The sequence below is a fragment of the Camarhynchus parvulus genome, chromosome 5 (assembly GCF_901933205.1).
Source record: "Camarhynchus parvulus chromosome 5, STF_HiC, whole genome shotgun sequence".
NCBI lineage: Eukaryota > Metazoa > Chordata > Aves > Passeriformes > Thraupidae > Camarhynchus > Camarhynchus parvulus.
Genome location: NC_044575.1, coordinates 40,109,054 through 40,122,759, shown reverse-complemented (window position 1 = coordinate 40,122,759; position 13,706 = coordinate 40,109,054). Strand labels below are relative to the sequence as shown.

The window sequence follows — 13,706 nt, the reverse complement described above, 5'->3', positions numbered from 1 at the left end:
GGCACGGCGGGGCCGGCGGGATGGAGCGGCCCGAGCGGCCCCGCGCCAACGGCTGCGGCGCCCACGGCGCGCTCCGCAACGGCTTCGTGCGCGGCCCGCCCGGCACCCAGGTGAGCGCGGGACACAGCGGGCGCTGAGGCGGGCGGGAGGCGCGGCGGGGGGGGCCCCGGGAGGCACCGCGGTGTGGCTGTGAGGGGTGTCGGCAGAGCCCAGCGGTTTGTGTCGTCGGCCCTCGCCTTGGGGGGGAGGGCAGCGCCCGGGGGGTGCTCGCTCACCGCGCTGGTGGCGGCGTGGGAAATTACTGTCCCTCGGGTCACAGCTGTAACTTTACTGCCAGGCTTTTACTGGTGCCAGAGCTTTGAACTTAAACCTCGCTGTAGCACGGTAGGTCTGTGGTTTAGAAGAGAAGGTTTCAGTAGTCCTTCGCCCTGTTTCGCTGTTACAGGTGCGACGCGCGGGGCTGTGGGTACAGGTAGCCCTGAGCAGGGACTTCCCTCTGGAGCAGAGCTGGAGGCTGGTGCAGCGCTTCCCATCCGGCTGTACTAACAGCCTGCCCTGCAAGTGTGTATTTGTGCTTGCACGTTTCAGCTGTTTCTGTGCAGAGCGCTCAGGTTTTGTGTTATAGTGTAAAGAACTTAAAGGTTGTCATGCATTCAGCCTCAGTAGAAGGCTGTGTTTCCTTGAACACCTCAAGCTGCTGGAGAAAAGCTTTCCTCTGTCATCATCTCTCCTGCTGCTTCTGTTTTTCAGTCCTCTGCTGTCCCTTCTGTTTTTTCAATGTAGGCTTGTGCACTCACTGTGTGAGCTGGATTGAGAACTGATGCAGGGTAAAACGAGACTTTTTTCCCCCTGGGTTATCTTTAACTGAGGATACTTACTATATTTCTTTGACTGGATGGATGCTCATAGTCTTGCCCTGGCCCTTGGGAGATACAGCTCAATACTGGAAGTGAACAAATGGAGGGAGGTTCAGTGCCTTCATTTGGCAGCAGTGTCAGCTTGTACTGGTTTGGGGAGCTGTGGCTTTGGTAGTCTTGCCTTGCAAACACCAAGCCCTCCTGGCTCTAAAACTTTACATGTAAGTCTTTGTAATAAGACAAAGTGTTGTGGTGGAAAGTGTTATTCTGTGAGAGTTTTTCCCCACCCTGTGCTTTCTAAAGAAGAACATCTGAAAACAGTTATATTCCTCTACTTCAGAAGAACAGAAAGTGAGGTAGAGAAGCATTTTCCTCAAGGGCTTTGTTTACTTGTGTATCTGGAAAACATGGGTGATGCAGCATGTGAATAGGAAAAAACATAGATTTCAAACTGAGGAAGCTTGAAAAACCTTGCTGGTTTATGAGATGTTCTATTCACTTAGTAGCTTGCACATGATACCATGCTCAGATATGTTTTGGAGACCTGAGGCATTTGAGATAACTATTTCTAAAGTGGGTCAGGGTTCACTGGAGAAGTGGTCATGAAAAATCTTACCAAAAATCTAAAGTGTAGCAGCAGTGTGAGATATAAGAGTGTAGGAAAGTTTGATATCTTTCTGGTAGCTGCTTGCTGGTCAAACAGATTTGTAATAAGGAGTATTACATTTTTGCTTCATAATTTTATGTGGGCTAGCTTTATGCTAACTTTCAAAGTGAGGGTCTGAATGTTAGAACTGGACTGGAAGAAGCAATTGTTTAGGGGAACTAATTATGTCCATCTTTCTTAGATAGCATCCATGGTGGTAAGCTGCCCAAAAGATGTGTTTGCTGATATATCACAGATTCTGATATCACTGGCTACTTGATTGGTCTTTTGCCTTTTCAGTTTTGTTTTTTGGGCCTTTCTACAGAAAAAGGGAAACATGTGAATGCTCACTTTGTATTGAATATATTTGCTGTGTGTGTACATACTACATACTTACCACATAGAGTACTTGAAAATCTGCAACTGTAAGCAAGTACCAAAAATGAGGCAGCTTGCACAAAAGAATGTGATTGTTACTTAGTAGGAAAAAAAAAAAACAAACAAAAAAAGTAAGGATGAGGAAAATAACTTTTTCAAGAAGGCCTTTCACAGGTTTTGTGTGAGAAATGAGGTAAAATGAGATCTAGCTGAAATGATGGGAAGAGGAGGGGAAAGGAAAACAGTCAGTTTAAAGAAATGTTGCAGACATTGACAATTTATCTGGAAAACCATGGAGCTTCTGAGGGAAGAGTTTAGAGACAGGGTAGTGCATTACCGTGCCCCCCAGTAGGGCTTGATAGTGCAGGAAAGCTTTACCCACTTTGGACTATATGAAAAAAAGGAGTCCTCTTCTACATAGGACGTTTCTGCTCAGGTGATCTGTGTAACTTGGAGGGTTTTTTAATTCTTGATTTGTTTGTTTATGTTTTGGAGATTTTTATCCTAAAAAAAGTAAAACTTAGATTCAAATGTTTCCTTATGATACCACTAAGGGTGGTGTTTGACATAGAGTAGGTTCTTTACTGTTACTCCAGCATGCTCAGAAGAGGGTGAAATTGTTCACTTAATTTTCAAAGGGGTTGTATTTGTCTCCTTCTGAACTGCTAAACGTCATTGGTAAGAGGAGACGAGAAACTTGCTGCTTACTAAAATTGTGCAGTAACAGACTCTGGCTACCTTGGAGATTAATAAAATATCATCAGTGACTGGGAAAGTGACCATTTGAAGTTAGGGTTTGAGCATAGTAAAAACATTCTGCTGAAGTACTAAGATAAGTAACAGCTCTTGGCTTTCCTGAGATATCCTGTGTTCAAATTACTTGGCTCCTGCTTGAAGTTAATCTGTTTAGAGATTGTTGCATTCACTGAATTTCAATCTCATTATGAACACCTTAATTAAAAGAGATTGAAGAATCATATAGAAATTAAAAATTGTGGAATGTTGAAGAAAAGTGACTATTTTCTGACTGTATACAGTTAAGGGAGTTAATGGTTAGAAAGTATAGTAATTTATGGATGGACTTAAAATTGATTGAGAACTCTGGTGTAATACTGCAGTATGTAAGATAAAAACCTGACATCTCAAAGGGTATTGTCATGATGTGAGGAGTTGAACATAGATAGGAGAAAGAGAGCAAATCTTAGTAAAAGAGATGTGAAGTTACTTCTTCAAGTTGTGCACGATTCTGCTTTTTATGCCCTCCCGCTGTTTTGGGGAGAGTGTTGAGTTCAATATAAAAATGGTGTTTAGGAGCTATTAAGAAACTTGTGGGAATAATAAGTGGGGGGAAATTGCTTTTTCTTTCTGCAATGCAGTTTTAAACTGGAACGTATTTCTTCATTGGAATGTTTTGCAAATGACTAATGGTTTTCCAGTGCTGCATCTGAAAAGATTTTTCTTGCTTAGAATAGGGAGATTGGGACATCTTTAATGGGAGAAGATGCCCTTATTTTCCAAGATAATTTATTTGAATCCGCCTATTATTGTGACCAAATTCTTAGTCATGTGATTTTTTTTAAAATCTGTAATTGAGCTTCTCACGTTAGAATGGTTCTGTTGTGCTTCTAGAAGTTAAAGAAGTAGTAGTCTCAACCTAAAAAATTTAAATTGGAATGTAGGTTTTAGATATCAAGTTCTTAATTTCTATTGTGTGCAGTATCTCCAAGTCAGTTAGATAGGAGCTGGAGTTATATAAACTAATTTTAATTTCCCTGATGTTTCTAGAAGGTTTTCAAACACTGTCCTATAGCAACTTCCAGATAACATACATGCCTTTGTAAACAAGGTCTTGTGCTGCTTCCTCAGGAAGACAAGGAGTAGTTTGGTTGATAAAAGTGGGAGGACTGTGGGATTTGCATTCCTTTAAGGCTGTTACAAGTCCTGAATTCTAGCAGCTATTAAAATGGCCAGCATAGATATTTCTTTCCTGGAAGTTTTGGTGTGGATATACAGAAAACAGTTTGTGTAGTCTTGTGATTTGTGGTTGCTCTTCTTAAATGGCACAAACTGCTTAAAGTTTCATCTTGTGGGATTGCTGCAGGATGCAGGGGAACAATGGCTTCATCCTGATTTCTAAGATGCTTTTGCTAGAATTCAGGTTAGTGTAGTTTCTTTTGGAGAGCACACTTAGGATGACTGCAGCAGATACTGCAAGTTCTTCTTGCTACAAGTGCTTTAGTGACGTGAATCACATTTCAGATGAAAGTTAGGATAAGATAAATGTATTAAATAACTACCCTATCCACTGGTGCAAAAAGGAATTGGAGTCCAGAATTGTGAGGTTTTTTTCACATCTGTATGCAAATTTAAAATTTAAGTACTTCTGACAGGAAAAAAAGATCCCGAGAATCTAAATCTCATTAACTTCTTCTTGAAGTAGTGGTTGTTCCCCCTTGCTCAGCATTTGGGAGACTGCATCTTGCAAATGATGTCCAGTTTTGAGCTTCTCAGACACATGCTGACATAACCACATCAATCTGTGAATCCAGTGGAGGGTCCCCAAGAAATGAAGAGGCTGTGAGAGCTGGGTTTGTTCATCCTTAGGAAGAGAGAAGGCTTAACTAGCTGGCTGCAGGATATAGAGGAAATGGGGCCAGACTCTTGGAAGCGTGTGGCAATAATAGGAGAGGCAACACATGTACTTTGGAAGAATAGGAAATTTTGATTGCGCTTAAGGAAAATAATTTTTCCCACAAGGGTGGTAAAATACTGGAAGAATTTGCCCAAAGAGGTTGTGGAGTCTCCATCCATGAAGGAGTTCAAGAGGTTCCAGATGGTTGGACATGGCCCTTGGCAACCTGTTGTAGTTAGCCCTGCTTTGAGTTGGGGCTTGGACACAATGGAGGTCCCTTCCAACCTTAGTTTTTCCATGGTTACAGAGGTGAACTCATGGACTGCAGGGGAGTTTGTCCAGGTTTGGAAATTAGCATGCAATCCCCAAACCCCTGTGAAGATGTGTGCCTTAGGACTTACAGCAGGTACTCTGAGGCTTACATCAGACCTGAGGAAAGGAATTACTGCTTTCCAACTCTTGCTTGGTTTGATGATTGACTGTATTTATCGTGTCAGTGATGTAAAACTGAAGTGAGAAGAAAGTTGTATGATCTAGAAAAGACTGCAACCTTGTTCAGATGTTTTAATTGACAAAACTCCTCTATTTTTGAAAAAGTGTACCTGTGCACAATGATCTTTTTCTACTACCAAATTCAGTTATAAAAGTCTGTAAGCCTTTGTGGAAGGAAGCAGCTACTCAACATTTTCCCTGGCTAAATGAATATTTGGGGTCATCATATTAAATTAGTAGGTGTAGTGCCAATGTTGCGCTTGTTGAGAATTTGTGTGTCTGTGCTGGTATGAAAACAAATGTCTGTGATAGCTGCTGATATTATGTGCTACTGAAAAATTAGTTTGGGTGGAGTGTTAAAGTCTGTTGATTGTATTTGGACTGCCAGTTCAAATTCAGCTGGTGATAAGCCTTAAATGCTCTTCAGAAATTGTTATAGATGTATACAAGTTAATTTATTTTTACCATATTGGCTTGAGTGATATGTTGTATTTTTCTGTCTTAATTGTACAACAAAACCAATTTTTTTTCTAAATTTCATGTGTTCAGTTTGTTGGGGGGACAAAAGCTTTATTTATCTATTGACTTCAGTTTCGCTAGGTGGAACATAAAGCATTGGCCCATCTTCAGTGAGGTTTCCGGTTTTTTGTTTTGCCATTGTTAAGAAATGAATCCTAGAAAAAGAACTGGTTTTAATTCAAAAGTATAGTTTTGAAGAATACTTAGGGTTGAAAAGTTTAGGAAGTAATGGGATTTAGTGTCTATAAAAATGAGAGCAGATTCTAAAATATGTCAGGAAATGCTTTCAGAGGTATCTGAGAGCCTAGAGATCGACTTGTTGGGGAAACACTGCAGACCTGGTCTGTCTTTGGAAATCTTTATTGTAAATCATATTTAGTATTCTGTGTGCCTGAAATCTACTAAACATAATAGATAAAGCTACGTATGAGGTTTAAGGTAATTTAACATAAAGAATTTAAAAATTATTTTAATTTAAAAATTAAATATTTTCTTAAAAAATTTAAGAAAAATAGTATAGTCTCAGTAGAATTCAAATTGTCACCTATATGTAGTAAGCAAAAACCACCAAGTTTATTTGCATCCTTTACTTGCTAATGGAGGGCAGGGGAGAACCCAAGCCCAAACAACTTTTAAATGTTACGAAGATTTACACTGTTTTTGTAGATGTGGTAAGTGCATCTTAAACAAGGACTGTCAAATTTGTTGTGACTGACTGTAAATAAAAATATTTGATAATACCTGTCAGGAAGAACAAATCTTTAATTAGAAATATACTCCTAAAGTCTGTTTTATAAAACAAGTTTATCTCCTGTGGGGTTTTTTTTAAAGCTTAAAATGTGATTCAAACTGGTTAATTCTAACTTTGGCAGTAAACACTTTGTCTTTTTACCCATGCAACAGTCTGAGATTGGAAGTCTTAAGCAAAGCCGTGCAAGGAAAAGGGCTAGAGGTGACAGTAAAATTACCACAGGGTATCTGACATTTTAGAGCAGCTCCTTTCATGGAATTCTCACTGCTGTGATTTCTGTAATGCTGATTTCCTCAATCCTTTGTGATGAATGTGGCCACGTTTGCATATGGAGGCACACTCATGGATGTGGTCTTTCACACTGTGTTTCTAAAAATAGAAGCAGCAAACCTGTTAGTAAAATTTCTGCAGCACATGTAGTATGTGGCAATGAGAAGCTACTAAATTTTAATAAGAATTTAGCAAAGTTGTGTTCCAGCATAAATAATCTTTTTAATGTGTTTACATTAAGTCTGCCAGGTTCATGTGAATTTGTTCTTCCTGTCAGCATGAAATGAAATGGCCTCTTTGATACTGTGTTGGTCCCTTCCTGGGGTAGCAGCAATAAGCAGTTACTGTGTACTGCTCTCATACTTGTGCAGCATGTATTGCACTTGTAGCATCTTCTCTCCCTAAAGTACATGCCTGCCATGCCAGGTGTGTACCCAGAGTCCTTGGTAAATCCTGTGTGTTGTCTACAGCAGTATCTGCAGATGTTCCTGTGTTTGTGCGCAGTTTTTCTCTTCTCACCCACAGAGGATATAGAGAGTGTCCAAAGGAGGGCTACAGAGATGGTGAAAGGATCTAGAAGGAAAGCTTTGTGAGGAGTGACTGAGGTCACTTGGTCTGTTCAGCCTGGAGAAGAGGAGGCTGAGGGAGCACCTTATAGCAGTTAAAACATCCTCAACAGGAGAAGAGGAGGGGCATGCACTGACCTCTTCATTCTAGTAATCAGTGACAGGACTGATTACTAGAAGGAAGGGCATGAAGGTGTTCTGGGGTGGGTTAAGGTGGGATATTAGGAAAATACTCTTTACCCGGGCACTGGAACAGTGACCCAGGGAAGTGGACACAGCACCAAGCCTGACAGAGTTCAAGAAGCTCTTGGACAGCTCCCTGAAGTAGGTGGTGTGACTCTTGGAGTTGTGCTGTGCAGGGCCAGGAGTTGGACTCGATGGTCCTTGTGGGTCCAACTAAGTAAATTCTGTGATTATCATCAGACTCTCGTGTATTCTGCTTAGACCAGTGTAGTCCTTTCTAGCAGTAGCTGTGTGATGCTGCTGCAGCTCAGTAACTGCTACAATACTGTTTCCTGTGCTTTGTTTTGCCAAGAGTTTGGCCCAACACAGGTATTACCTGTGGCTGGTTCTTTGCGGCCTTCTGTAAGCAGCTGAGTTGTGCTCTCTGATCCTCCTGCAGCTGAGTTCCTTAATGTGATGGTGCTCTTCTGCATACAGGTACTCTGCACAGTACAGGAAAGAGAGTTGTAGGTGAGCATACATGTAATTTTTTTGATCCATGTGTTTAAGTGAACTCTGACTGTTTTTCGTACTTGGATATGGTGTGTATTCTACTTCAAAGGTCATGGCTCACTTTATGATCATAAGGCTTGTTGAAATCATAAAAGTCTTAATCTTCCATGCCTTTTTTCTCCTCCTGATAAAAGGAAATTAGGCTCTGAACTGTAGCTACCTTCTTTCTTGGTCTCTGGAACTGAAATTGCTGTTCTTTTGCAGCAGCTTTGGAGCTTGCAGCATGTAAGCCTTCATTTGAAGGCTTACATGCTTGAAAAACAAATAGGCTTGTATTTGATGTGACTACAAATACCTCTTCTGTAGTTAAATAGAGATTTTTTATGGTCATATGCTTCATGAAGAGTTTGTGGAATTGCATTCAGTCTTTTCTTTAATTTTTTTTATTCAGCTAGGATAACACAAGCTTCTCAGCTGATATCATAGCTGACATGCAAATTTAAGGATGTATTAGCACGCTGGTGGACAAAAACTGTAAGGTGAAATTGATTGGAGTATGGCTTGGATCAACACAGGTATTCTTAAAAGGCCTTTCCTAGTGAAATGTTGGGATTGACCATATTGAATAGTTTTTTTAGTTTTAGCCTTTGTTACAAGCACAGGCACCTCCAAAGACCTGGAAAAAAAGTGGTATGTTTTTATTTTGATTAAGTTTGCATATGGATTTGGGTCTCTTAGTTTGTTTTTTTCAGTAACTACTTTTTGGTGCTTGGTAACATCAGATCCATTATCTTAGGATTGTAGTCTTTCATCTCTTCCAGATGAACTTCCAGTTACCTGGGAAAGACACTAGAAGCTTTGATGTGATCTCTAGTTATTCAATACTAGGTAATTTGCAAAGTAGTCAGTACCAGTTTTCTGTCTGCTTATCCAGAAATCAGCTGCTGGTAGGCAGGCACGGGTGGCAGGTATATAATGTGCCTGCTCCTGAACAGCTGCTCTTCACAGCCTGAGCTGACAATGTGAGGATGCAAACTTCTACTTGTAATTCCCCAAGCTGTGAAACTGTGGTGGTTGGAGCTTCAGTGTGTGATCTTCCTTGTACCTGGATGCAACAAAACTTGATAGTTTTTTGTAGGGGAGCCGTAGTGATACAGTTAAGGAATTCTGAGAGTAATAGAGAAGAGGTAGGTGGCTCTCACGGTTTTTCCTTTGCATTGTTGGCTCACTGATTCTGTGATGGTCATGGTGCTGCTGCCCCTCCTCTCTCTCCAAAAGCTGCTGTCTCTTGTTTGCTGAGCTCTATTGAATGACTTTGTGGAGCAGTGCTGTAAAGACTATTAAGGTCTAGTGAATAAACTTCTGCAGACAATTATATTTCCAGCATGGATCAGTTCAGTGTTGAAGGGATGCTATGCTGATAATCAAATTTAGTGGCTCTAGTTGTACTAGCTGGAGGCTGGTGCAGATGGCTCAAAGTGGGAGTGAGTGGGGCAGGGGCAGTTTCTTTGACTGGTGTGTTCATGAAGAGAATGGTGTGTGAACCTTTGGCCTGCACTAAAGCCTTAAATTGCCAGCACTTGAGCTGCAATGTGGTAAGCAAGTGCTCCTACAATTGTGCCAAAGCCATGGTAATTTTCTACCTTAAGCCATTGCTGTATGTGGTGTTTTTAAAATAATACTTCAGTATTAAACCGGGCCTCAAAGCACTGCAAGCTAGTTACCTGCATCTGTCTTTAAGTGCTGCTGCTAAAAGAGAAACTCCTACTATGTCTTTGCTATTTTGTTTCCATACATTGACCTATTCGTAAGTCCCCACAGCTATTGTGTCCAAATCAAGGAGTTGCTTTGCTTAAAACTGTGTCAGAGGAAGGGAAGAGGTAGAAATGACTGTCAGGAAGGAAGGTGCTGTTGTGGTTTATACTTGGTGACTGCACTGCCATAGCATAATTGTATTGCTAAGAACAGCCCCTTGCTTCTGAAAAATTGCTTTCGTGATATTAATGACAGACATAAAATACAGACTTGCTCCAGCACCTGAGATGAGCAGGTATCACTTTCCAAATAATTCAGTGTCTGGTGATGCCAGCAAGTATGTGCGCCTTATTGATTCATCAACTCTTGTAGAGGTCAGTATGATTCTACCTTACTTTACCATATGATGGTATGAATGACATAGGTGAATAACTGGTTTTATTCTGTCTGCTGGCCCACACCCCTCAGGAATTATTTGCCATTGTCTTTTTTTGATGAATTTAGGTTCAATCTCTTTCCTAGGTGTTGAGATTTTTTTGATTAGTATGTTTTAAGAAATATATTTCTTACTTTAATATATACTTGATGGCACACAAAGGGGATTTCTGTCTTATAGAATGGTCTTTCATATGTAGCTATTCTATTATCGTGCAGCCATTCTAAAACTTAGCCAAGATATCCATTTGCATCTAATGGCTAGGTTTCTATGTTTTCATTCATTAACTTATGAGATCTGATCTTTAACTTAACAATTTGAAAAAGCAGTCTAGTTAAAACCATGATCTTTCTCCCCAGTGTTAATATTGGGTGAGCATTTGCCCTGTAGCTGTGAAGTTTTTCTGTAACAGTCACAAATATTGCATATTCTAGTAATTGTACTTGGGACAGACCTGCTGTATACACTAGGCAGCTAGTAAATCTCCTACCTTTAGATGACATGTAAGTAGCAAGATGACTTTTACTGTGGATTTTATGCAGAAAGCCATTCTTTGTTCTGTATACTGACATATGTGCTGTGTTGAGACTCTGTATACAATGACTTTTTTGTCGGTGGTGTCATGTCGGCCTCATGGATGAGTACAATGTTTATGTCAGCATCTTTAGGCTAACAGCTACAGAGATACGTAGATTATGATTGTTTTGTGACACTAATATAGGCTTCCAAGTCTGAGAATATATTGTTTAGATCAATAAAACTATTACTTTCTATTTTGTTTTTCACTGTAGTAACCCTGGGATGCATCGCTGTTCTGTTACTTGTGCTCTCTTGGTGAAGGCACTTTTTTCGTTTTGGTTGCCTAGATGTAAGCAATGCTCTGTTTGTAACTTTGCAAACTAAATAGTTTTAATGAGATGTTAGATTAAACTACCCTAGATTGGTAACTGTGATTTGGGTTATATCAGCAATTTGGCAACTTCATATATGGAGGCTGGCAGTGTTTATCAGTAATGGCTGAACTTAGCTAGAAGCAGTTTTTGCTGAGTGGTGGGGGATGCGGAGCTGGGGACTGCTCTGAAATGTCTATCTGCCTTTTTTTCAATTAATACCTCAACTGCCTCTCTTTAAATTTTTACTATAGATAAATCATATTGTGCACAATGGAGGATTATACAAAAGGCCTTTCAATGAAGCTTTTGAAGAAACACCAATGCTGGTTGCTGTGCTGACCTATGTTGGCTATGGCGTTCTCACTCTCTTTGGATATCTGCGAGATTTCATGAGGCAGTGGAAGATTGAGAAGTGTCAAAATGCAACAGAAAGAGAAGAACAGAAGGTAACCACTGGGAAATAATGTTCATGGGAAATGGGCTGAGGCTTGAGTGTTTCTTTGGGGAGAAGTGGTGTTCAAAATTTTCTGCTGTTTTCCTTGTCTTCTGGATGCCCCAATTGCTATACAGGTTGTGCCGTGTTATAAAAAAAATGTTTCTTTTGAGTTATTTTTCCTCAGAGTAGTTTCCTCATCTGTCTCAGTGCAAAGCTGCATCAACAGTTACATGAACATACTGAAAGATCCCCCAGCTGCAGAAACAAGAGTTTGGGAAAAAGAGACTGCATATTCCAGCATCTGTACTTAAAGAAGGGCTCTGGTTTTAGTTTCACACCAATGGGAGGCTTTCTGATGCTGATCTGGTGGCTGAGTTTTGATTTAGAAATGTTATTAACTCTCATCATCTGAAGCAGTTGCAAAGAGAAGCTTGTGGGTCAGATCCAGAGCACAAGCAATACAATTTTAAATTCTTTTGGAGTCCAGAACACAAGCAGGTTAGGTGATGAGTAATTTGAGGTACTGACTCGTGCCTCACTGATAGTGATTAGAAAGAATTAATTCATGTTACGACCTACTCACAAAAGCTTCTGTTACCAGGTGAAAGGTCTTGCCTGCTTCTGCAGTTAGCCTGGAATGGATAATTCTGATTTTCAGTACCTGTAAATTATTTTTAGAGATCTTTATTCCCCACAGGAGTTACTTGTTTTTAGGAAGCTACTGCTGAAACATGAAGTTCACAAGCTATTTTTTTGCTAACTCCTTATGTGACCCCTCTTAGAAGAGTGCGACTACTAGTGAGCTGTCCCCAGAGGTCTTATTCTTGCTGATTTGGGTTCTCTCAAACTATTTTTCTCAACTGCTTTGGAGAGCCGATGTGGCTTATAAAATGTTAAGGAAGTTCCTTTTCCAGTTGCTGGTTTCTAGTTCTCTGTGCAGCCACACAAGCAGTTGGCTAGCAGAAAATAGGAGGGGTCAGAAAGGATATCTCTGTAAGGCAAACAAATAATCAAGGGTGGCAGGGAGGAACTAAAACAGGGAAGGCTCCTTTGGAGCTTTTTTTTGGAGACAGCACTGGAATAAAGTGCATGTCTTTTTACAGTAGCTAAGGACCAGTGCCTAAAATGACCTCACAGTAGCTTCTTTCTGTAAACACTGTGAGGTAGAATTCAGCAGATTCATAGTAGGGCACTAAATTCCAAAAAAGAAGCATTCTTACAGGAGTTTAATGAGTAAAATGCATTTCATATTGGTTAAAAGTACAGGAGTTTAAATTTACACTATTGCTAAAACTGACTTCTGAGTGAGTGAAAAAAGGAGGCAATAGGTCTAATTCAGTAACGCATTATTGATATTAGGCTCTCAGTAGAGATTGCCACAGAGGACCTTGAAGCACAGAGGTTGTTAGCAACAGGTTATCTTAGTACTAAAAGAAATGTGGCCTTGAATTTTTTTATAAATTAACTCAGCATTGCATCTTACCCTGAAAGAATTGAAACTCTTTCAGTTTCTGTGTTGGTTACAGCTTCCATGGGGAGATGCACATATTCTGGTTTTGTTTTGTACATAGGATGTCTGTGGATGGAGCTAATAAGAAGTGCCAGTGAATATTGCGTAAGAATGAAAAATAGGAAATCCTGTTTAAAGAAGTTTTGGTGTTGGAGAAATCTCAGCCCAGTGTACTTCCCCAAATCATGTCTCTAGCACTTAGATTGTAATAGCTGCTTCTGATATCAGACAAATAGAAAAGCAGTCGCGTGAGGTCTAGAACATACAGTACTTATCCTCACCCTTTGCTGCTTTAAGCTTTGTTTGCTTGCAAATGAATTGATGAGAGCACGTTGCAGCATGTCTACTGTGGGAACCAGGGGTTATTTTGGTGCAGGAGGTAGAGGGAGAGGTGTGTGCTCAATTACTTGTTTTGAAGTTCTTTTCTCCAATATTTGCGTCTCTCTGCTGGATGACAGCCCAGTCACCTTTTGGTAAGGGAATGCAGGTACTAGTGTGTAAAAAAGGTTCAAAACTGACCTTTTTATTGTTATTAATATGTGCAAATCGGAGAACCCCTGTGATTCCACTGGAGTGCTTTCTGGCAGATTTGTGGGAATCTTTCCTCTGTGTGGAAATTAACATTTTTTATTACTGAAATTCTCAAGAGCCAACTAGGTTATTATGATTTTCTTAAGTATCAAGCAAAAGGATTAGCCTTACCTTTTTGAAATAATTCGTAATTGCATAGGTAAAAAATTACAAAATTATGTAGTGTGAGGAAGTATTTTGTGAAGGGCTGAATGAACTTGTTCTGAAAATCACGGAATTGAAGTTTGTGGATTTTCTGTGATGTGTTTCTGAAGGTGCTTACATTTAAAAGCATAACATAAACTTAGGTCCAAAATAGT

At 40.2% G+C, this 13,706-nt stretch overlaps 1 protein-coding gene across 2 annotated transcripts in view; it reads left to right on the top strand.

The window, feature by feature from the left end:
- SPTLC2 (serine palmitoyltransferase long chain base subunit 2) overlaps positions 1–13,706 on the top strand; it is a 74,826-nt gene continuing 61,120 nt past the window's right edge. The window contains exons 1-2 of one of the 2 annotated variants that reach the window (XM_030948772.1): positions 1–110; positions 11,122–11,316. In XM_030948772.1, coding sequence (XP_030804632.1) covers positions 21–110; positions 11,122–11,316 — 285 coding nt within the window. In that variant the 5' untranslated portion in view covers positions 1–20. Of the gene's footprint in view, positions 111–9,309; positions 9,382–11,121; positions 11,317–13,706 lie in introns of those variants that run through there. The other variant, XM_030948773.1, reaches the window with a different exon arrangement.